The 25,929-nt window shown below is 47.7% G+C and overlaps 1 protein-coding gene across 2 annotated transcripts in view; it reads left to right on the top strand.

Moving 5' to 3' along the window:
- Nucleotides 1-515: 515 nt before the first annotated feature.
- EML4 (EMAP like 4) overlaps nucleotides 516-25,929 on the top strand; it is a 189,879-nt gene continuing 164,465 nt past the window's right edge. For both annotated transcript variants that reach the window (XR_006388849.1, XM_044291838.1), the window contains exon 1: nucleotides 516-755. Coding sequence is in view for 1 of the 2 variants with exons in the window: in XM_044291838.1 (XP_044147773.1) it covers nucleotides 629-755 (127 nt within the window). In the remaining variant the exon portion in view is untranslated. The remainder of the gene's footprint in view (nucleotides 756-25,929) is intronic.

The raw sequence follows: 25,929 nt of genomic DNA, 5'->3' as shown, positions 1-25,929 counted from the left end.
CGGCCTCGTCAAAATGATGGGCGGGGATGCTGGGTGTCAGACCTCCTGAGAACGGGCCATCAATACTGTACTCCTGGAAAATACCTTTTAATTGACAACAAGCAGAGATCTTGCAAACTGCAATGAATTGAGATACAAGGTATATTAGCAAACAGGGGAACCTGTAAAACCTCTTCCATATAAACTGCATGCACACATCAAATACGTGCTACTTATGTCAATGGAGAAGTAAACCGGGGTAGTCAGGTACCGTCTACACTTGTGGACGGTTTCCTCCTGGATACCAGAGGAAAAAGTAAATTTACTAATAACAACATATAACAAAACGCGATTATTTCTCGCCTTCCCACTAAAGACATAACTTCTCCGAAATGTGTATTTTCACTTTTAACACCTTTTACCTTCTCTTTGTCGCTCGCAATAAAGTTATGTCAATAAAAGAAAAGCTAACGGGGCGTGGCTTAGTGGGCGGTGCCGCCGCAGGAGGGGGAGGGCGGCTGTGACAGAGGCGGGAGCGGCAGGAGGAAGAGGAGCAGCCACATACACTGCCCTGTGCACGGCGCGGAGCTCGCTGACTGCCGCTCACACGCACGCGATACGTGTCCGCCGCCTCCCGTGTGCGGACTGAATGAGAGAGGCTCCCCAGCTCAGCCCCATCCAGGAAGGCGCCGCTGCCCGCCCGCCTGCCGCAGCCCCGCACGACGCGCACACGACCGGGAACCAGCTCAAGATGGACGGGTTCGCCGGCAGCCTGGGTGAGTGGAGTTGCCGCATGTGTGCGGGTGACAGCCGGGGGGAGGCGACCTGTCAGCGGGGGAAGCTGAGAGCGGAGCCCAACCTGGATGTGTGCCGTACATGTATGTATCGCGATCAGAGGACATGTCTGCGTGCGGTGTGTCCTGTACATGTATGTAACGTGATCAGAGGACATGTCTGTGTGCGGTGTGTGCTGTACATGTATGTGACGGGATCAGAGGACATGTCTGTGTGCAGTGTGTCCTGTACATGTATGTAACGTGATCAGAGGACATGTCTGTGTGCAGTGTGTCCTGTACATGTATGTAACGTGATCAGAGGACATGTCTGCGTGTGGTGTGGGCTGTACATGTATGTGACGGGATCAGAGGACATGTCTGCGTGCGGTGTGGGCCGTACATGTATGTGACGGGATCAGAGGACATGTCTGCGTGCGGTGTGGGCCGTACATGTATGTGACGGGATCAGAGGACATGTCTGTGTGCAGTGTGTCCTGCACATGTATGTAACGTGATCAGAGGACATGTCTGCGTGCGGTGTGGGCTGTACATGTATGTTACGGGATCAGAGGACATGTCTGCGTGCGGTGTGGGCCGTACATGTATGTAACGTGATCAGAGGACATGTCTGCGTGCGGTGTGGGCTGTACATGTATGTGACGGGATCAGAGGACATGTCTGCGTGCGGTGTGGGCCGTACATGTATGTGACGGGATCAGAGGACATGTCTGCGTGCGGTGTGGGCCGTACATGTATGTGACGGGATCAGAGGACATGTCTGCGTGCGGTGTGTGCCGTACATGTATGTAACGTGATCAGAGGACGTGTCTGCGGGCGGTGTGGGCCGTACATGTATGTGACGGGATCAGAGGACATGTCTGCGTGCGGTGTGGGCCGTACATGTATGTGACGGGATCAGAGGACATGTCTGCGTGCGGTGTGTGCCGTACATGTATGTGACGGGATCAGAGGACATGTCTGCGTGCGGTGTGGGCCGTACATGTATGTGACGGGATCAGAGGACATGTCTGCGTGCGGTGTGTGCCGTACATGTATGTGACGGGATCAGAGGACATGTCTGCGTGCGGTGTGGGCCGTACATATACACTCTCATGTTACCATTAGATGTCTGTATACAGCAGGTATGTGTCTGTGTGTGGATGCCGGTTGTATACATGTATGCTCTTATGTTACCATGAGATGTAAGTATAGATCATGTATGTGTACATGCTGTATAACTGTGTGCGCCCATTATATCGTGTATTCCGCCTTCCATCACACGTCTGTAGGTGTGTGCCGTGTATGTCTGTGCACTGGATATATATGTATAGTGCTCGCGCCGTAGGCAGTAGTAATGGATGCCGGATCACATCTCAGGTGACGTCTGCTTCACGTATGTTTCCTGCTACTTCTATATGACGTGTACATTGTCTGCGTTCACATCAGCCCCGTGTGCATCTACGCGCTTTAGTCTGTGGTTGGATTTGAACCCAGGACTATGTCTGCCGTGGTAACCACTGAGCCGCCCTGCAGTCAGGAGGGAAACTCCCATCATTCTGAAGTATGACTCTATATAACGGTTCAGCAGTGACCCCCAGCTCGAGGCTCTCGTCACGTCGTCTTCACCCTTTTGGAAACCCCATTGTAAGGTCTCATGCACACGACCCTATGTATTTTGTGGTCCGCAAAAAAATACAGACGACACCTGTGTGCATTCCGTATTTTGCGGAACGGACCACAAAAAAAACGGAACGGACACGGAAAGAAAATACGTTTGTGTGCATGAGGACTAAGTCAGTGACACCAGTGTGAACGAGCCTCAGGGTAAGGCTGCTTATCGCATAGTGTTAGATCACCGCCCCGAATATTAGCTCTGGGGGGGGGTTACTGCAGCTTCCCCCCTCTTACTCCCTGTAAGTCACTGCTTCGGGAGGTAGGTAGACGTGACTGTCTGTAACAGTAAGCTACTGCAAGGCTTGATTACAAGCAGGAGAAACCGCGTGGAGTCTGTGATGGCCGCAGTTGGGTTACACTGTGTACAGAATATACTCTGCTGGAACGGTAAATTACTGACGGGTCTCCCCAGAAAACGCTTCTCTGTCGTCTTTGCTTCCGAGGAGACCACATTGTGGTTATTAGGAGCCTGTAATTACCGAATACAGGGGAGGGGCGCAGTGTGCGATACAGAGTAAGGACAGCAGAATGGCAGCATTGTGCTTTTCAAAGGGCATCTGTCAGCAGTTTTGTACCTATGACACCGGCTGACCTGTTACATGTGCGCTTGGCAGCTGAAGACATCTGTGTTGGTTAGTGATGAGCGAACTTCTGTTTTAAGTTCGGCGTCTAAAGTTCGGCTTCCGGTTAGCGGAGAATCCCGATATCGATTCAGAATTCCGTTGTGGTCCGTGGTAGCGGAATCAATAATCGGCCATTATTGATTCCACTACCACGGACCACAACGGAATTCTGAATCGATATCGGGATTCTCCGCTAACCGGAAGCCGAACTTTAGACGCCAAACTTAAAACAGAAGTTCGCTCATCACTAGTGTTGGTCCTACGTTCATATGTGTCTGCATTGCTGAGAAAAGTGATGTTTTAATATATGCAAATGAGCCTCTAGGAGCAACGGGGGCGTTGCCATTACTCCTAGAGGCTCCGCTCTCTCTGCAATTGATTGACAAAGCCAGGCAGGCATGATCACGTTTAGGGCTCATGCACACGACCGTATGCCCTCTGAGACATACGGTCCGTGAACGGGCCATATGTCCCGGAGCGGCATACATCGTGTGCACAGGAGCGCACAGCGTCATAGGTTACTGTGAGCATCGGGCCGCCCCGCACTCAAAATATCATATGAGTGGAGGACAATAGCCCCGCGGGTGGCCCGATGTGCACAGCATCATAGTAATCTATGATGCTGTGGGCTCCCGTGCGCACGATCAATGCTGCTGCTTCGGCACATTTGACCCACTCACGGACCGTATATCTCAGAGGGCATATGGTCGTGTACATGAGCCCTTACACTGAACTTAAAGGGGGCCCTTAGTGATGTTGCCGACCATATTTCCCCCCCACCAAGTGATGGTGGGAGAGGCGGTGCTCCAGTGCGGTGCAAATTCTCCCGGCACTTTTTACATTTCTAGCAGAAGAGGCGCCCGCTGGATGTGCTCTTTAAAATTATATATGTGTGTGTGTATATATATATATATATTATTCCGGATTTAAAGGTGATTTTTATTTATTATTTTTTTTTTCTTTATTATGTTTGCATTTTGCTCATTTTAGCTACAAATCATTTTTTTTCAGTGGGTCTTCGTCAAGCCTCATTCACACGTCGGTGCTTGCCATCAGTCAAAGCCAGGATCGGAGCCTCCAGAGAGATGAAGTATAAGGGAAAGATCTGCACCTGTTCAGTGTTTAGAGCCGCACCTGGTTTTGGCTCACAATCACTGGTAGAAATCACTGACGTGCGTATGAAGCATCAGTCTTTGCAGATTGTCGCTCCTGAGTCCTATCAGCTGACGGCTCATGTGAAGCCTTATCTCTGATCTTCTGACTTCATAAACGCTCATTAGAGCTGAACTCTAATCTAACTGATAAGAATATGGCTTTAAATAAGTGAGGTCAGGCGATCACAGAAAAACTGGAGCCGTCAGCTGATGGGACTGAGAACTGTAAACTGATTTATTTATTTTTTAACCCTTGTATCTCAAAAATGGCTGTACATTTTTAATAAAAAAACGATTGAAAAATTATTTTTGGGCGATAATGATTAAAATGCTATCAAATTGGCCCAAAAGTGTCCACAGCCTTCTATAGCATGCGGTTCTCTGTAGATGGGCACTGCTCCTTCGTCGGTAGTAAAGGGGTTAACAGACGAATTGTTCATGTCCCCATGTAAGACCATCCCTCAGCCGTGCTCACCATATGACCCTGCCTATAGGTTCTTGGTTATGGATAATTGTATAGCCAGGCGGTGACCAGATGGAAAATATTCTGTGTGCGCCGCAGCCGGATCCCTGTATGTACGTAGCATGGAGGATTGGGGGTCATGTGTATAACGGTATGTAATGTCCGTGTACAGACACAGCTCAGTAGAAGTCTGTGGTGCCCTTCTGTACCTCGGAGTGCCTCCAGTTTCACGCAGGGGGGCACTGCTTTCATGTGGGTTATACCTCCCTCTTGTATACGTGAGCCCGCGCCAGTACTTGATGGATCAGTCAATAAGGAGCTGTTATCTCTGTCGTCGGCTTAGTTCAGATATTGATCTCTTGTAAACCTCAGCGCCCTGATCTGTAATCTGCGCCGCTCATCATGCACGTTCTCTCCCGAACTTCACTGATTACTTGAGCAGTTAAAGCTGGGAAACTCCCGGTGTAGTGCGGCCACCCCCCTCGGTGTGCGCAGGGCGCATATGGCCTAGGGTTGAGCGGTAAACCGGTGTCAACGATATACCGTGGTATTAAAAAACAGCAATATGGAGATATCGCTGTTTCCAAATAACCGCAGTATTTGCTGACATCATATGTGTGCTGACCGCTCCTAAGGCCTTGTGCACACGGCGGTTCGGCAATCCGCGTGCACCCCGCATCACGGATGCGGCCCCATTCACTTGAATGGGTCCGCAATTCCGGAGATGCGGAACTGAGTCACAAAACGGAACACCGGAAGCACTACGGAGTGCTTCCGTGGTGTTTCTTTCCGTTGTTCCGCACCGCAAAAAAATATGACATGTCATATATTTTTTTTTTTTTGCGATGCAGACATACCACGGACCCATTCAAGTTGAATGGGTCCGGCCCGCTGCACGGATGTTGCCTGTGTGCATGAGGCCTAAATCTGTGTCAGCCCGCCCCTGCATTGTGCATATGCGTACCGTACATATCACGTCCTGCAGCGGCCGCCCCCGGCTCCTCCTCGCTCCCATATTCAAGTCTCTGCCCACTGGCCGAGCACAAGGTGGGGGAAGAGGAGTGAGACCGTAACGGCCCAGGGGTCAGAAATAAAGGTTGTACTGTCCATGTCTTCTGCGGTCCTGGCCCTGCCTGCGAGCTGCGCTGCACATGGGGATGGCACTGGATAAACTACAATGTCTCCCTGTGGCCCCCACACAGGAGCAACACGAAGACATTACTGTATGGGGGCCACAAGACATTATTATAATGATGGTGGAGGGGTTACAAACTGTTGTCCCATACAGTATAATGTCACTTTGTGGCCCCCTTACAGTATAGTTCCTAAGTCCAGACAGTATAATGTCTCCTGGTGGCCCCATGCAGTATAGTGACTATTTTGGCCCACTGCCTGCCAAGCGGCCAACCCATACAGTATATAACGTCTCCTTGTGCCCCGCTGGCTGCCCATACTGTATATAACGTCTCCTTGTGCCTCGCTGCCTGCCCATACGGTATATGTCTCCTTGTGCCTCACTGCCTGCCCATACAGTATATAATGTCTCCTTGTGCCTCGCTGCCTGCCCATACAGTATATAATGTCGCCTTGCTGCCTGCCCATACGGTATATGTCTCCTTGTGCCCCGCTGCCTGCCCAGACAGTATAGAACGTCTCCTTGTGCCCCGCTGGCTGCCCAGACGGTATAGAACGTCTCCTTGTGTCCCGCTGCCTGCCCAGACGGTATAGAACGTCTCCTTGTGCCCCGCTGCCTGCCCAGACGGTATAGAACGTCTCCTTGTGCCCCGCTGCCTGCCCAGACGGTATAGAACGTCTCCTTGTGCCCCGCTGCCTGCCCAGACGGTATAGAACGTCTCCTTGTGCCCCGCTGCCTGCCCAGACGGTATAGAACGTCTCCTTGTGCCCCGCTGCCTGCCCAGACGGTATAGAACGTCTCCTTGTGCCCCGCTGCCTGCCCAGACGGTATAGAACGTCTCCTTGTGCCCCGCTGCCTGCCCAGACGGTATAGAACGTCTCCTTGTGCCTGCAAGTGTTTTTTTTTTCTTCTAAATGGGTATTTATCGTTATTGTGGGAATATTTTTTAAATATCGCCCAACCCTAATATGGCCACCCCCATCGGTGTACGCAAGGTGCAGCAGCAAAACAACCTGCAATCAACTTATTGGTAAACCCTTTAAAAAAAAAATATATATGGAATCCAGATCTGTGGAAACAGTGGGAGGGTTTCTGACTACCACAGACCCCCATTAGACACTGCACCATGGTCACAGCCGTGGAACAGAGATAAGGAGATTTTGGTTGGAGCCTGTAGTGCTCTTCAGCCGCCATGTTGGCTGGTTTCACAGCCTGGCTACTTGATGCTTTGTGTCTTTTTATGTTGTGCATTTTTTTTATTTTTATTTTACTTTAAGGACTGATATCTGGACGGGAATCTTTTCAAAGCTAAATGGGCTCCACCATGAGCATGTCCTGGGTCCCGGCTGAGTGTATTACTGTGCCCTTGGAGGTGTGCGAACGCGGTTCCGTTAGACGCGATAAACGCAATTCCCAAGGGCAGCTGTCTGCTTGAATCAGTGTCTTGTGTGGTAGTAGCCCAGCCTGCCGGGACTACTGCTGCATCATCCTTGCCGTATATCGTAGAGGCTTTTAGGAGCTCATCTTATGCGTCTTCCAGGCTTTGCGGCTGGCATTTACTGAAAGAGGGATCCAGGGAGACAGAACTCTGCGCTGGTGCCTGGCATGTGCTGGTCCTTATGGCACCTGCAGGTGGCTGGAGATCTGGTTGACGGAGGGAAAGTTGAAGCTGGAATTTGTCCTGTGTGATTTGAGACGTCTTTCGGGTCCCCTGGTGCAGATCTAGCAGGTGGCAGCTTGTCTGCAGACATCTGTCCTACCGACACTACAAGGCAAATCTGTCACGGCCGAGTGACATCCCTCCATATGGTGATGTGGAAGCCATAACTACCCCACTGTCTAAAGATATAATGTTCAGGTCTCCGGAAGGTCTGTGTGTAAATGAACTACCTCCTTGCGTCATCGGGATCTGTAGGGTTTCCATACGCTCAGCTATAGATGTATGCAGCTATAGAAGTCAATGTATATTGAAAGTAGCATGCGCTGCAGCGTGCTGAACTGCAATCAATAGGGCGAGCCATACAGAACTCTGTGCGGTTCGGCATCATATTATCATAACCATTTAATGCAGGGTTAGCTGATCTGCCTCTGCCGTGCCCAGACGATCCCGTGATTCAATTCCCGAACCACAGCTGGCATACATATCCAGGAAAACTGCAGGTCTGTGGTTGAGATTGAAATATACTGCATTAACCATTTCAGCCAGCAGATGGCGCGTGTTCTCCTAATGCGTCGCCCTCTAGTCCTGCTGTAATAATGAATTATGAACCATCATTCCTTGCCCGCTATATTTTTAGGTGCCGGTGGTGTTATGTTTTATTATACTGTGCAAGGGGCGTTTGACAACTCCATACTCAGTCCTAATTCCTCATTATCTCATTCCTGAAGGTGCGCTAAATGGGTGTTTCTATAGCTAAACGCTTTTAGTATAGTGTATCCCACATGTTAGTTTCCTGGCTCATATCTCTACAATTAGGTTATATACAGTGGCGTGTGCATGGGTACCCATGCTATGAGAGTATTACGTGGCTGCAGGAATGTGGGCTGTGGCTAGTTCTGCAGCTCGCCTCCACGTCAGTTTAAGGGGGTTATCCGGTCTGCAAATATTGATGATCTGTTCTCAGGATAGTTCATCAGTATCAAATTGAGGGTCCGATGCTCTGCGCCCCCACCAGTAAGCTGTTCTGGCCACTATAATGTGTACGGAACTGGAGGCAGACAGCTCCTCACACAATGTAGTGGCCGTGCCAGGTACTGCAGCGCAGCTCCCAATCAGTGATGTAAACTACATGGTGGACAGAGCCTTCTGCTTCCACTCTGATCATGGGGGTGCCGGCTGTGAACCTGGGTTGCCAACCGTCCCGAAATTTCTGGTGGTACTTGACTAGATTATTTTAGTGGTAATTATCATCATTTCACAGCTCACAGTAAATACTGGTAATGAGTTCTTATCAGTATACTGAGCTATAGACATGGATTACTTATAATTTATACCATTTGTTATGGTCTCCCAATTTGTCCATAAAAAATGTTGGTTGTTCGTGATTTTTGGATAAAGTGTCCAGAAAAAAATAAAATAAAATTCTGGCTGGCAATCCTGGTGTCAACCCCCCCACCGATCTGATATCAATGACCTGATCTGAAGATGGGCCGTCAGTATCTGCAGCCCCTGAAGTGGCGCTGCGTGTGGAAGAAACGCTCCTGTCTTTCTAATCTATTCATTCAGAAGTTTCAGCAATTTCCAGTAAAGACAAAAAGAACAACAAGGCAGTGATGCTCGTCTGCCATTTCATGTAATTAGATCTCTGAGCAATTCGGCTAAGACAAATTCCGCTCCCAACCATTAGCGCTCCTGGGTCCTTCAGAAGCCAAACACTGGCCGTGCCAATACGCAAAGAAACACAAAATTGGCAGTGTTGCATTAAATTAATGGTAGTGTACACCTCATATAACTTAGGTATGTTGAACTGGGTCCAGTCTAACAGGCGGCCATTGTTTTCTAGTCATTTCTATACATTCTCTGGGTTATGTGCCAGCTCGTTACAGAAGTCGTCTGCAATGAGGTTCGATGAGTGAGCAATAAAGTCTTTACTAAAAGCTGTGAAAGATTAGTGAGAGTTGACTCAAACCCGTGGCTGGATACTGTATCAATCCTGAAGTTTGGGCTCCTCCGAGCGGGGGTCGTCCCAACGATCGGGCTCCTCCGAGCGGGGGTCGTCCCAACGATCGGGCTCCTCCGAGCGGGGGTCGTCCCAACGATCGGGCTCCTCCGAGCGGGGGTCGTCCCAACGATCGGGCTCCTCCGAGCGGGGGTCGTCCCAACGATCGGGCTCCTCCGAGCGGGGGTCGTCCCAACGATCGGGCTCCTCCGAGCGGGGGTCGTCCCAACGATCGGGCTCCTCCGAGCGGGGGTCGTCCCAACGATCGGGCTCCTCCGAGCGGGGGTCGTCCCAAAGAAGCTAATGGCTGGGACCTTTCACCAGTGGCCTTATGGCTGTAGGCTCTTGTCTGGTGTACACACGCTGAGTTGGAGCCCTGTGTTTGACATTTACCCCGCCGTAGGACACAATTTGTCCGAGAGAGTAGCGTGCTCCTTCAGCCTCTATTGTGCTGTCATGCATTGGCGTTCCTTTTTCCTACTTTATAGGAAAGGGCAGCAGACTGTGTTTAATAAAAAAAAATGCTATGCAGTATATGTATTTTTACCATTGAAATCAATGGATGATGCATGTCAGTGTAATCTTATGCCGTGGCATACTTTGGAGCCTTTTGTCAGGGATATACATCTGGAAACCTTCCTGGCATATACAGATGGTGGGGGTCCTCAGAGCCTTCTGTCGGCGGGGTACCCCTACATATGTCACTGTTTAGCATATGGTTACGTCACATCCATTTGCTGCAATGTTAAAAACTGTGTAATCTATTTTTTTCTGCGGTGTCTTTTGCACTTGCCTCGACAGTTACAAAAAATTGGTATGTCCTCGTATACCACCCTGATGGAGGCTGAAAAGGCAACCTCCATTTGGTGAATGGGGACCCATGTCTGTTCTGGAGCTTTCCATACGCTGCATGTGTTCACATAGCGTGATGTGAACACAGCCGTAATCGAGGAGGTTCCACCTTCAAGACCCTCATCTGTTGGCCGAAGTCGAAAGAGGGTCTTTCCTCTGGAGTACCCATAGGCGATCTGATCTGTTGGTTTCATTGGACACCGTGTAATGCTTCACGTCACCCTGTGGTGGCGCTGCAGGGCAGACTTGTTTTTTCCGAGATCTTTTTACTGATGACCTATACTCAGTAGGGCTGCGCATCTTCACTCGTCTCACGATTCGATGCAATTACGATTATCAAGTCCACGATTCGATTCGGCGATGCATCACGATGCATCAAGATTATTACCCAAGTCCCCTTGTTTTTCAATTTTACATCAAAAAATTAATTCAATCAGTCAGAAATTGCACAAAAATATTTATTTGTATCTATTGTCAGGCGGATCCGTCTGACAAATGCATTGAAATACCGGATCTGTCTCTCCGGTGTCATCTGGAAAAACGGATCCGGTGTTTATTTTTTTCACAGATTTAAAGGTCTGCGCAGATCGGAAGAACGGATCCGTCAATGCAGCAATTTTAATGCCGGATCTGGCACTAATACATTTCAATATAAGTTTAAAGCTGGATCCGGCAAGTGTTCAGGATTTTTGGCAGGAGAGAAAACTGTAGCATGCTGCGGTATTCTCTCCGGTCAAAAAACGTAAGAGGGACTGAACTGATGCCTCCTGAACGGATCGCTCTCCATTCAGAATGCATTAGGATAAAACTGGTCAGTTCTTTTCCGGTATTGAGCTCCTAGGACGGAACTCAGCGCCGGAAAAGAAAAACGCAAGTGTGAAAGAACCTGAGAGACCATCAGTATGTTAGTCCTGGAGGTTTCAGGTTGATAGATCCTGTGTATGCTACATTGTATCCACAATAACCATCCTCTCAGTAGGGACTGATACACGTGTGAAGGGGCTCTGATGGTGCAGGATCAGTAACTGTCAGTAAATCTGACACCCCAGCAGTTTCAGATCCCTGCCCTTAGCTGAGAGTTGTCAGTGTGGATCACCTCCTGCTGGGAGCAATCTCCTGAATAGTGTGAGATAAATGTAGACATTCCCAGACTGGCCACTAGGGGCCGCTGTTTGACCGCCTTTCATAGACCCGGAACCTAAAGTTCTGTCCACTGTAGACGGAGGGGAAGAATAAGAAGAGAAGAGACACAACCGAAAAAAATAAAGAAGAAACATGGCGCGGGCGGCAAAGGTATGAGAAGCGGCAATATGAGCTGTGTAGGTGGCAGGCGGTAGGTGTATATGCTGTGTAGGTGGCAGGCGCTTTGGAGGTAGATATTACCTCGCCGCCAGCCACCGCACGTCCGCACTGCCGCCTGCTTCTGAGTGTCTGACTGGGAGCCGGAGATGCGCGGAAACCACGCCTCCGGCTCCTCCTCACTCAGTCAGACCTGGCTCACTCAATGTTGTGGCCACACCCTCTGACACGTCAGCGGGAGGCGGGAAAGAAGGCGCCCAAAAACTTTTTTCCGACTCGGCTGCACGGCGGACGCGACGCTGACGTCATCAACATGCATCGATTATTTAAAGCAACCGCATCGATGCAGAATCGCCGGGGGTCGAATCGCGATGCATCGATTATATTCGACAGCCCTAATACTCAGGATAAGTCATCAGTGTCTAATCGGTTGGGGACCCCCACCGATCAGTTGTTTGAGAAGGCCCCGGTTCTCCTTTGAGCGCTGTGACCTTCTCCCTGCTTACCAAGCACAATGCCTGGGACCCCCACCGATCAGTTGTTTTTGAGATAGGACATCAGTATAAAAATCTCTGAAAACCTCTTTAAAAGAAGTGTCATTAAAAATGTTATCTTCCAGTTAAAACCAGATATTAGAAAAAAAATATATATATGTTTTACTGTGTTTTTTTTTTATTTATTTTTTTTTAAGCTGAACATGATTATGGGGGCTGCCATCTTGCCTGAGCTGTTCTTAACAGCATTTACACCGCATTAAGAAAATTGCTTTATGGCAGATGCATGAGCCATAGACACAATGGTCAGGACCTCAGTGACACTATGGGAGAGTCATCTAGGCATGCTCCGTGACCTGTGCAGAGGTCATTATACAAGGAAAGAATAGATAAGCTCTAACAATCACCTGTTGTGAATGGTGGATCCTGTCTTATCTATACACAGAGGTGATATCATTACAGGCAGGAGTATAATGTCAGATAAGCAGATAGCTGCAGTAAACTGATCTGTACAGACCAAGAAGTGGCGCCTAATATTGGGCTTAGTGGTCAGTGCGAGAACTGCAGGATTTTATGGTTTTTATTTAATATAGATATATAAATGGAAAATTAAAAATAACCATGAAGATCTTGCAGACATATGGATGATCTGATTCTGCACCCGTCTGTCCGTTCCACAAAGGGATAGATGATGGCTGCAAAATGGCTGCGGACCACGAACCCATTTTGCAAAAGATGCAGATTCAACACGGACGTTTCTATTTTCTGCGGATCCGCAATTTGCGGACTGCAAAATCCGTACGGTCATTATCCTCAGACGTTGTTCCGTCTTTGATGCCTTTGGAAGGAGGGAAGGTCTGATTGTATTGGATGCGCAGTTCTCTCTTGTGCGTCGAGTACGTTGAAGCTGTCAGATAGCAGAGGCGAGTGGTGCATAGACGAGAAGAGTGATACGTCTGGCTCCATCTGCTGATCTGTAAGCCATGTGTTTCGGCTTTCTCCGACTGCCAGGGATTCCTGTCTCAGCTTCAATCTTTAGTGATTGTCTTGCCAAGAATTGCACTTGCTGTTTATTTCCAAAACATTATCATAATCGTTCTCTTCTGTCTGAAAGGTTCCTGCAGCGCCGGCCATGTGGATGCGAGAGGGGCCTGGCATAGGTGCCGGGGTCTGCTCTCCATGAGGCCCCCTTCATGCACGAAGTTTAAACTTCCCCCCCCCCCCCCAAAAAAAAAAGAGAAAAGAAATAATTTGAGAACAGATTCCTTAAAGGGGATGAGATTATTTCACGAAAATAACTGAGAACTGTGGAAGTGTGCATTAAAATCCGTGCTGCTGAGACCTTGGCATTGTATTGTAGAAGGGTTTTGCTTAGAGGGGTTTTCAGAGACCTAAATAGTGACGACCTATCCTCAGGATACATGGCCGGTGGAGGGTCTGACTCCCAGCGCCCCCGCCTGTCACCTGTTCAAAGGGTCCGTGGTGCTGGAATGATTTCATAAAATAACCAGCACAGCGCCATACATTGTCTAGTGGCTGTACTTGGTATTGCAGCTCAGACCCTTGAATGGCCTGCACAGAGGCCATTTGACTGACATCACTGGCCATGGAAGACGTTTAAGTTGTTGATTGGTGGGACTGCCGGCAGTTAGATCCCCACTGATCGGATATTGATGATCTATCCTGAAGATAGACCATCAGTGTTAACTTCTGGAAAACCCCTTTTAAAGGAACCTGCTCTTTGGGCACTTTTTTTTATTTTTTTATTCTCAGGATGGTAAAGTGATAAAATATCTTAAATGCCACACAGTATGCCCGGGCCCCTCGCACACAATATTTTCAGAATTTCAGGGGTTGGTTAACCACATGCCATCACATTGAGGTGGAGTACCCCTTTTAATTATGTTGTGCAAAGATCATTTTTAATGCCTGGAATGCTACTTTAAGAATAGGGCACCAGTATCATGCCCTGTCACTGCTGAATAAGTGGGTTCCCCAGTCTATTGGCATGTGGGCTAGAATAAGGATTCCCCCAACTTCCCTTTAATAACTAATTGGTAGGACATTTCTCTTTTTTTAAAGGGGTTCTCCTACTAAAAATATTCTGCAGCTTTCAAACCAGCACCTGGATGTGAATTCTTTTGTAATTAAATGTTGCATAGCCGCTGAGTTATTCAATAAAATCTAGCTGTATAGCGCCACCTGCTGTATTTTTTATTTTTATTTTTTCTCTGTCCACCTCACCGAGATGGACGCACATGCTCAGATCTATTCTTCAACTGCCTTCTGAGCTGTGATGGGGAGAAAGCTGCACCAGACAGGACACACCCCAGCTTGATATAAATCTAACAAAACAATTGGAGCAATGAATGGTGCGATCTCTGGATCCATGTGAGGTGCAGGGCTGGTGCTCGCTTTGTCATGTCCTATATGATGTATGTTTTTTTCATTTTTTACACCAATCATGGATAACCCCTTTGGGAGTTGTCTGGTTTAGGAAATTAGAATGTCTTAGGCCTCATGCAGACGACCATTGTTTGGGCCCGCACCCGAGCCACATTTTTTGCGCCTCAGATGCGGACATATAACATGTCCTATTCTTGTCCGTATCACAGACGAGGATAGGACTAGTCTATTGAGGGCCAAACCTTCCATCCCGCAAAATGTGGAACTCGCACTCCCAGTATTCGTGTTTTGCGAATCCGCCATTTGCAGACGGCAAAACACGGTACGGCTGTGTGCTTGAGGAAGTACAGAATGTTTGCGCTGTGTGGACAGCCTATTGATTTCAGCTGTGTAATCCTTCATTTGCCCTGTGGTGGCGCTGCAGTGAATATGAGCACTTGCCGCTGTTCACCTGTAGATTACAGACAATGTTTAGGGCTCACGGCAGTGGGACGCCCTGTGATCAGTATCATCGGGGGACCTCCTGGCCCCCTTTAAGAGGCTTCCCCGGCACAGTGCTAGCCCCTAGTTCAATGTGTTGGGGCTCTCGGTGACTCTCCCCTACAAATGCTAAGAACCAGAGAGGAAGCTCTATTACCCTGGCAAGTGGTGTGTGTGGTCACAGGCCACAGACCCTCCAAAAATGGCTCCAGAAATTCATAATTTACTAGCACTTTGGTGCAGACACTTAGACCAGATGTGAATAGGCCCTTAGTAAGCATAGTCTTGTGATCACGAGTCGGGGGTGTGGGTGGATCTCGCCCCTTCCTCTAGTATTGGACACCCTGCAGTGTTTACTGTTCCGTGCCGTGTACACAGAACAGGAGAGCGGTGACGGGTAAGCGCAGATGGCGGCCGCTGACCGCGCTGCTCCAGGATCTGGCAAACATCATCTCGTGCTGGAATAGGATCTCCAACCTCACACAGACGTGACTGTTCAATAGCAGAATCCCATCAATTTTTTGTATATATGTGTGTGTGTGTGTGTGTATATTATAAATAAATAATTTTTTTATTTCTTTTATACATACATAAAATATCCCTAATGTTGGGAGTTGCTGTAAATATTTTAATTCTTAATTATAATTTATTTTTTAAAGGGGTATGCCAATGACCGAGTGGCCTGAGCTACACGTTTCCGATAGCTACACACAAATGAATAGTTAGGCCTTTTTCAGCGTTTTGCGGTCCGTTTTTCACGGATCTGTTCTTTTTTTTTGTTTCCGTTGTGTTCCATTTTTTTTCTGTATGGCATATACAGTATACAGTCATTGCATAGAAAAAAATTGGGCTGGGCATAACATAGCTGGTTCCGCAAAAACTGAACGGATACGGAAGACATACGGATGCATTTCCATATGTGTTCCGTTTTTTTCCTGCGGACCCATTGACTTGAATAGAGCCACGGAACGTGATTTGCAGACAATAATAGGACATGTTCTATCTTTAAACAGAAATATGGAAACGGAATGCATATGGAGTACATTCCGTTTTTTTTTTTTTTTTTTTTTTGCGGAACCATTAAAATTAATGGTTCTGTATACGGAACGCAAAAAAAACGGCCCGTAAACTGAAACTATAAACGGTCGTGGACTCGTGTGAAAGAGGCCTTACAGAAACAGTAGAGCATCGCTCGCGTGGCTATTTATTAAGGTCTGACTACTTCTGGCTACTGCGTCCTGTTGTCTGAGGATTCGTGGGCCGCTCATTAGAAGTTGGACTTGCAGCCATTTATGGCCTAAATGTTTGACTGTAGGAGGTTTTAGGCTACTTTCACACTTGCGGCAGGGTGGATCCGATAGGCTGTTCACCCTGTCGGATCCGTCATTTTGCTGTGCCGCCGCTCCGTCCCCATTGACTATAATGGGGACGGAGCTCCGGCGCAGAACGTCAGTGCACGGTGAAAGGCCGCCGGTCTAAAAGTCCTGCAGGTCCGACTTTTTAGTCCAGCGGCCTCTCACCGCGAACTGCGCCGGAGCTCCGCCCCCGTCCCCATTATAGTCAATGGGGACGGAGCGGCGGTCCGGCGGCACGGCGAAATAGCAGAAGGACAGATCAGACAGGGTGAACAGCCTGTCGGATCCGTCCTGCTGCAAGTGTGAAAGTAGCCTAATTGGGTTATTCCCACCTCAAAGTGTGGGCAAAAAGTGGCGTATTATCAGACTGCTGGTTTATCAGATACCAGATTTAAATCATTTCAAAGTCTTCTGATTGAAGGGAGTGTCCTGTGGATGCGTATTGCGGTACATTTGTGTGGGATCATGCAAGTTTTCCACTGAAATTGCTCTGTCTGTACATACTGCTGTCACATACTTGTTATAGCGTCCCCTGCCGTCCTTCTGAATCTGTCACAACGTCCACCTAATGTCTCCAGTTCTGGTGGTCACACATGCTCAGTAACCCGGATTGTACAGGGAGTGGTGGATTGTTGCCATTGTGACTCTAGAAGCGGGGGTCAACTCGTCTGCAGTGGACACATTGCGTGGATGTTCTCATGGGCAATCAAAAGAACGGGGGGGGGGGTTCTGGGTGTCATATCTCCACATGAGCTTTTTATTTTTATTGTCCCGACTGAGCACTTGTTATATTTTGGGTGATTCAACATAGAAATAATTGTCAGAGAAACCCCTTTTTAAAGGGGTATTCTGTTCCAACCACAGGGGCATGTGACTGCGACAGCCAATCACTGATGTCCCTGTTTTGAAACGTCATTGCTGGACCAGGATACAGTGAGGGACTAGGCAACATTGGATCCGAGAGAGGAGTACTGCTTTATGTCTAGACAGCACCCTTAGCACCTTCCAACCGGTTTTATTTATTTTTGGAATGCCCCTTTAAATATTATGTCAGTGCTCTAGTATGACCTGAAACCAGGGATCATATTACAGATTGTCATCCTGATCCTACACGGCTTTTTTCTCTTTGCGGAGCTGTACGATGACTAAGGCTCCCTTCATTTTTTTTTTTCAGATGCCGTTTATTGAATATCTAATGGCTTTTACGTTTGTTTAATGGGCATGAGGAGCCACGCTGTGGCCTCTTATGGGTTTGTGTGCTGCTTTTATAATATCATAAAAGGCATCTTGAGTGCTTGGATGTGACTGGAATCTCAAGGATTTTTATTTTTTTCTGTTGACTGTGCGTCTGAATACTATAGCTATTGTTCGCTGTCGTCTTTCGTTTCATCCTTCTTGCTTGGTCAGACGGGAAGTGCAGATACAAAGAGCATCTCTATGTAATTCAGGACAAGGCAGGTCCTCCAGACAAGCCATTGATTGGAATAGGCATTGTGTAATGCTCGATTTCTCCTGTGGTGGCGCTGCAAGGAAATTGAACATATACAGTGAGTTTCCACCACTGTTAGGTCTCATACATGACCGTGGTCGGCTGCTTCCTCTGGGCCGACCTCGGCTCCCCTGTCCTGAACCGACTGCATCATAGTCATTTATGATACAATCTGTTCCAATGTACTCACGTCATCATTGTCCGATTGTGGCTTTGCACGGCGCTCTGTCTATACCTGAGCCCGGAAGATCGCCAACTGGAGTAATGGCCGTAATCCTGGAAAACCCCTTTAAGGGGTCATTGGTGCATATTTACTGTTTAGACCATGTGCACCAAAGTGGTCACGGTGGCCCACACTGTATTTGCTGCATCTTTAGACACTGTTGTCTATAACTTTAGGCTTCCTCCTGGTTGGTTCGCTTAAGACCAATTCTTTTGCACCAAAATTTTTGGTGCCGTGTGGTACGTTTTAAGCCACACCCTTTTCGCTAAGCCATGCCCGGTTGTGTAGCAAGGCTAAAAAATTATCTAAAATGCTTAAAAAAATGTGGCGCACAGAATGTGCACTGGAGTTGTGACTCAGTTTATGTGCCCCACTGCGCCTTCCTTGGGGACAAGATGTCATTGGTGCACCATGGCTGCGGCAGTGACATCACAATGCAAGCGATTAACTCCTTTACGTTGCTGGGTAAACAGCGGGGGCTGCACGTGACTCCGAAGAGTGGCCAAAAAGTTGATTTCTTGACCGTTTTAGCCGTCTCTCTCCATTCCCAGAAAACCCCTTTTATTATAGAAACGTCCGTGTCCATTCATCTATACCGTACCGTCCAGCTGGTCGCTACTACTCGCCTGATTCATTTTCCGCGTTATCCTGCAGCCGGGTCAGTGCCGTGCCCTTTCTAATAAAGGGAAGAAAAAGACCATATTAAGTTACAGGTATTACGTTTCCTCCTGTGGAAAATGAGTGAAGATGCTTTCTGAATAGTTCCAGATGGAACAGATGGGCCTACTTTCTACTTTTTTATTTATTTTATTTTTGGTACTTTAAAATATATATATTTTTTTTTTTTATAATTTTTATTAACCATCCATTTTATTTCCAAAATATAAAGGGGGCATTGCTCCAGTCTGCGCTTCTGTAATTTTGTGGGTCACAGTGGTGACCTCGCTGCGAAGGTAATATCTGCTTCATATCTGACCCTTTTAATAAAATGGATTCCCAGTATCTATTGGTCTCTTCTCCTTAGGGTGGACCTTCAACCTGTGATCCGTGGGAGGCCAATTCCTGGGAATGCAGCCAGGCCAGTATTAGAAGAGTCCCTGCTCTGGGAGTCCTGTGACTGACCCCACATATAGTCTGTGCAGGGGGTTTAGCACTGTTAGCATTGTGATGGGGACACTTCTAATTTATTTATTTAGTAATCACCAGAAATGTAAAATACCCAGATAAATTACAATAAGGGCTTTTTTGTATACGATAAGTATATAAATATATGTATATATTTCATACAATAAGACACATTTACCAAAGATTTAGAGGAGAAAAATAAGAAAAAAATATTTTTCAGCAGAGCTCATATCAGACCCCTCAACCTCGATCAACCTCAGATCAGGACCCCCCCTTACCTCTCACGCTGTGACGCTGGAGATCCCGCACTCCCCGCTCCCTCCTCTTCTTCCGACCTGCGGTGCACTGTGACCTGACGTCACATCGTCAGTTCATAGCGTGTGCCTACATGCTCTCTGCGGTCAGGACGTGCAGCACTGCTTTGGAAGAAGACCAGAGAACAATGATTAGCGCTATATTCACTGCTCCCTGAGCCTCTAGTATGCTAAATTGGCATTTGCTCTATAAGATCCACAGCCCCCCCTCCCACCACACACACTTTGGGGGGGGGGGGGGTGCGTCTTATAGTACAAAAAACATTTTGTATATATATTTCTTGTAATTTTATTTTGCTAAATTAAATTTTTGGGAATTACTAAATGTTACTTTTGCCATTGAGCCATACCACTTCCTGGTATATAGAGATGTGTCTGTAGATACCAGTACATTTATACATGTTATGCCGTATCAGATAGGGCGGGAGAATACGGTTGGTGGGACGCTTTCAAGAAAGAGTACGGCAGAAGTTGCTACCAGAATCTCGGTAACATCTGTGAATGGACAGGACCAGTGTATATATAAGCCATTCATCTGAAGAACGAACACTCGGTGGCCTGCGGTTGTAAGAACTGGTCTGTGGCCATGTTCAAATAGTAGCTGACATCGTGCATAGGGCTGTAACTTGGCTTGCCCCTGAATTTTCGGGTTGGGATGGTTCCAAGTACAGGAAGACTAATTATTTGTTTAGTAATTCTGAGTCACCAGTATAGAGATGGGAAGTGTACCTGCGTAAAGCCACCACTTCACTCTAAGGAACTCTGCTGCCAAACTCTGATTGATTTAATATTTTTCTCCCCCCCCCCCCCCATCCCTTCGTGGACAGTTCTAAAAGCACTGGTTATAGAAAGTGGCTTTTGAGGTCAAAACAAGGTCCCATTGGATTAGGGCCTCTTTATAGGATTCAATCAAGTCTAAGTTATTTGGTGCAGATGTACCCACTATATGCATGCACGAAATTTCCAGTCAGAGGCCAGAAGAGGTAAAATCCTGCCCTCCCCAGATGACTTAGAAACTGTATTTTCCAGCTTCTGCCCATTCGAGTGTTGAGGGAAATGTGACTCCTAACCTAGAGTACCTTTTTGCTAAACCTTTGTTAAGCAACCTCTCATCTTGCTGATTTGCTAACAGGAAGTTATTGTACGGATACAGGGGAGCTGCAGCACCGTCACTAGTCACTGTTTCTGCAGGCCTGCTACCTCCTGTTACACTTTCCACTCCTCAGTGTCCTCACCCGCCACTTTTGGTTTACTGATCTGTGATAATCAGGTGACCACTGGAAGAATCCTTGTTTGAATACGTGCGGAGGCTGCTGTAATCACAGGACTTCTTTATGTTCAGTTTTTTTTATGCAGTTTTTGAGGCCAGAATCAGGTGGGGATCATAAAAAAAGAGTATGAAGGACAGATACAACTTCTCCTCTTCTCTGCTCCTGGTTTTGGCTTTAAAAAGCCTGAACGCGTGGCAGCACCCTAATGCTGGATTCCCTTGTATCTAGTCCATCTCTTGTAGTTTTCAACCGGCCTAGTAGTGTTACCACTGCTGGTCTCAGGGTTTTCTATGGACTTTTTTTCTGGTATGCCTCTTAGGCTACTTGGTCTCAGGGTTTTCTATGGACTTTTTTTCTGGTATGCCTCTTAGGCTACTTTCACACTAGCGTTCGATCGGATCTGTTCTGAACGGATCCGATCATAATAATGCAGATGGAGGCTCCGTTCAGAACGGATCCGTCTGCATTATTTTGGCATATAAAAGCTAAGTGTGAAAATAGCCTCGGACGGATCCGTCCAGACTTTCAATGTAAAGTCAATGGGGGACGGATCCGCTTGAAGATTGAGCCATATTGTGGCATCTTCAAACTGATCCGTCCCCATTGACTTACATTGTAAGTCTGGACGGATCCGCACGCCTCCGCACGGCCAGGCGGACACCCGAACGCTGCAAGCGGCATTCAGCTGTCCGCCTGTCCGTGCGGAGGCGAGCGGAGCGGAGGCTGAACGCCGCCAGACTGATGCAGTCTGAGCGGATCCGCATCCATTCAGACTGCATCAGGGCTGGACAGAAGCGTTCGGGTCCGCTCGTGAGCCCCTTCAAACGGAGCTCACGAGCGGACCGACGAACGCTAGTGTGAAAGTAGCCTTATCAGTGCACATTAGCTGTGTCCAGTTCAGGCATAAAATAATGTCTAGAAACTGATGTATGTGAACCCAGCCTAAAAAGTTCTCTTTACAGCTACACACAACTTATAATACCTAGTTTAGGTGAAATATTCAAGTTAGGGCTGATTCACATGACTGCGCTCGATCCAATGAAACAGGGGCGCTGCGTGGGCTGCATCTCGAACAGACTGCTGCTCCCGTCTTAAACTGACTCCATCTTAGTGATTTATATTAGTCAGTGATTCACTGTCTTGTGAATCAGCCCTTATTGTGCTCCCCCTCTGGCAGGGAGAAAGTAAAAGTCCTCATTAACTTAGGTCTCCTCTTACTCTGTCCTGTACTGAAATGAATGTGTGCAGCCTGCAAGTTAATTAACAGCAAGAGGTGTTGAATGTAGGGTGGGTCTCTGTTTCCAGTATACACTCCATTATATTATTTTTATCTAACGTTTGCTTCTATTTTACAAAGTGAAGGCAGCAGTTTAGGGGTTAACGATCACTTGTGAGTTCTGCTTGGCCGGCATCCCACAACACGCATCAGTTTGTGTTTTTAGCAGATGTTACCTGTAAAATAAGAGTAAAAGCCTCGGGATATTGTGTTTTTTTTCATGCCCTGACAGACAGCTTGACATGGCTTTTTGTGTGGTGCAGATAAGGGATCAGGCTGATCCGTTTACAAGCATTGCCCCGCGTGAAGTGACATGCTCATACACCTCACTGGGTGGGGACTCCGTAGTGACATTAGCGCCCCTTACTGCATAGAATTTCCACTTACATCCTTTTCGAAAGAGGGATTACAGGAGGGGCCCTCTAACTGATTATAAACCGATGTATTTGGTCATGGGCCCCTTTAAAAAAGGCTTTCTGTGTAAGTTAATTTACATTTTGAGCCCTCCAACAATAGGGTACCATTCTCCTTATTGCTAGGCTGTTGCTCTGTTAATCCTGAGCCTCCTGTTTCATGTACAGAAAGACTGTACTTATTCTAACCAGAATCGGTGGCTGGCTAAGCATGCTCAGTGCAATCCCATTTGTTCTCTTTGGGGCTGCTGGAAGTAGCCAAGCTCAGTGACTAGTGTAGCATAACAGCCAGGGCACTTGCAGGAGCAGAACCTGGTAGAATAAAACTTCCTATTCACACTGCTCCTGATAATAAAACCTCCACAAAAGGTACGTTTGTTCTGTTCTTTTAACCCCCTTTACTTTTTTTTTAAATCAGATCGTGTTTTTTTTGTTATTAAACCCTGCCCGCCACCCCCCCCCCCCCCCCCCAACCAATCCCCCCTATTCCAGTATCCGCTGCATCTTTATCTCCTAATATTGTTTACTCGCACAAATTCCAGCCACGGCTCCCATAGCTTCTCATATTTGAGGGGACAACCGAAGATGCACACCTTGGGGTCCCGTGGTATTCGTACTGTGCAGGCTTTCTGTATGACCTCCATCCCCTTATCCCAGAAAGTAGTTCTTACCGGACACTGCCATAGCATGTGTATCAGATCTGCAGATTCCATAGAACATCGAGGACATTTAGCATCTGATGCCCATCCGATGTAAGAAAAGCGGTGTCTTGTACCCTCTCTGAATAATAAATAATTGTGATAGTTTTCCACTTTCACTCAAAGAGGAAAGAGGCGTCACTTCTAGTATATCAGACCGTTGATCTTTTGAATTTTGCATCCTGATCAATGGGTGTGATTCTAGGTATTTGTCAGGCAGCAACCTATATACCATGAATATCGCCCCTCTCCTCCCGAAACTATAAAGTGTAATGTATAAAAATAGTCGCGCGACAAATGTCGTCGTGTAGACCTAGCCTAAGAATGTTCGTCCTCCCCACCACAAGTAAAGTTTACACCAGGCCTTAACTTTATTGAGAAATTTAGTTAGTGGAGTAAGATTTAAAGGGGTTCTGCACTTTAATTAAACTGGTGATCTATCCTCTGGATAGATCATCAGCTTCTGATCGGCGGGGGTCTGACACCTGGGACCCCCGCCGATCAGCTGTTTGAGAAGGCAGCGGCACTCCAGTAGCGCCGCGGTCTTCTCACTGTTTACCGCCGGCCCACTGACGTCACGACTAGTATCAACTAGCGTGGGCGCGGCTAAGCTCCATTCAAGTGAACAGAGCTTAGCCGCGCCCACTCTAGTTGATACTAGTTGTGATGTCAGTGGGCCGGCGGTAAGCCGTGAGAAGGCTGGTGCGCCGCTGCCGTCTCAAACAGTTGATTGGCGGGGGTCCCAGGTGTCGGACCCCCGCCGATCAGAAGCTGATGATCTATCCAGAGGATAGATAATCAGTTAAATGAAAGTGCAGAACCCCTTTAATTCCTCAAAATCCTTAATTTTAGGAGATATGTTATTACCTAAATATTTAAATGTTTCTATCACTGGTGATCTTGGCTGACCCTCTATGAGCGTTAGCGCAGATTTATGCCAGTTAGTTGTTTAAACCAGACGACTGCCCAAACCCATCAATGAGACATTACAGCAACTAGTGATGTAGATGTCACCCAAAAACAGCAGGGTGTCGTCTGCATACATCGCCACCTTATTGTGTACTGTGCCATACCGAAATCCCTGTTAGGCTACTTTCACACTAGCGTTCGGGCGGATCCGTTCTGAACGGATCCGCTCATAATAATGCAGACGGAGGCTCCGTTCAGAACGGATCCGTCTGCATTATATTAGCAAAAAAAAGCTAAGTGTGAAAATAGCCTGGGACGGATCCGTCCAGACTTTCAATGTAAAGTCAATGGGGGACGGATCCGCTTGAAGATTGAGCCACATTGTGGCATCTTCAAACGGATCCGTCCCCATTGACTTACATTGAAAGTCCGGACGGATCCGCACGCCTCCGAACGGCCAGGCGGACACCCGAACGCTGCAAGCAGCGTTCAGCTGTCCGCCTGTCCGTGCGGAGGCGAGCGGAGCGGAGGCTGAACGCCGCCAGACTGATGCAGTCTGAGCGGATCCGCCTCCATTCAGACTGCATCAGGGCTGGACGGCTGCGTTCGGGTCCGCTCGTGAGCTCCTTCAAACGGAGCTCACGAACGGAAACCCGAACGCTAGTGTGAAAGTAGCCTTATAGAATGAGACTTGGGCACTGCAGCAGCCAATGGCTCTATCGCCAGAGCAAACAACGATGGCGAAGGAGGGCATCCCTGCCCTGTTGTATATTGACCTCCTTACTTAGTGCTGTCAGCAGTTCAGCATGGTCCACACTGCTGACACATTCCCTTTTTAAGAACTGCTACAACCACTGTGCATCCTTCCATGCTCTGATGCTTAAAGGGCTTCTGTCACCCCACAAAAGTCTTTTTTTTATTTTTTGGATAGTTACATTACTTATAGCGCGATATAGGAGAATATAATCTTGTCACTTACTTTCATGCGGCCGTTTCTTTAGAAAACGAAGTTTTATAATATGTAAATCCGGTCTCTACCAGCAAGTAGGGCGTCTACTTGCTGGTAGCCGCAGCAGAAAACCGCCCCCTCGCCGTGTTGATTGACAGGGCCAGCCGTGATCTCCTCCTCCGGCCGGCCCTGTCAGTATTTCAAAAATCGCGCGCCTCTGTTCATTCGGCGCAGGCGCTCTGAGATGAGGAGGCTCGTCTCCTCAGAACTCCCTCAGTGCGCCTGCGCCGATGACATCACCAAAAGAGAAGACGTCATCGGCGCAGGCGCACTGAGGGAGTTCTGAGGAGACGAGCCTCCTCATCTCAGAGCGCCTGCGCCGAATGAACAGAGGCGCGCGATTTTTGAAATACTGACAGGGCCGGCCGGAGGAGGAGATCACGGCTGGCCCTGTCAATCAACACGGCGAGGGGGCGGTTTTCTGCTGCGGCTACCAGCAAGTAGACGCCCTACTTGCTGGTAGAGACCGGATTTACATATTATAAAACTTTGTTTTCTAAAGAAACGGCCGCATGAAAGTAAGTGACAAGATTATATTCTCCTATATCGCGCTATAAGTAATGTAACTATCCAAAAAAAAAAAAAAAAGACTTTTGTGGGGTGACAGAAGCCTTTTAAAGTAGATTCGTTTGCCTATTGGGATTTGCCTAAAGTGACCCATTCATGAGAATTTGGTCTGTAGAACTACACCCATATGCTCCAGATACAACACTATTGACGTTACAGGAACTGATTTTCAGTTCTGGAAATGTCTGCAAAAAAACCTGCATGTAAATATAGGACATTGGACTGAAAAATACAAAAAAAAAAATCACGACTGCTTTCTTCCATAAACAGCGCCACAATTGGTCAC

This window comes from Bufo gargarizans, chromosome 4, assembly GCF_014858855.1.
Source record: "Bufo gargarizans isolate SCDJY-AF-19 chromosome 4, ASM1485885v1, whole genome shotgun sequence".
In the NCBI taxonomy this organism is placed as follows: domain Eukaryota; kingdom Metazoa; phylum Chordata; class Amphibia; order Anura; family Bufonidae; genus Bufo; species Bufo gargarizans.
The sequence above is the reverse complement of the archived record's forward strand: the minus strand, read 5'-3'. Positions and strand labels throughout refer to the sequence as shown.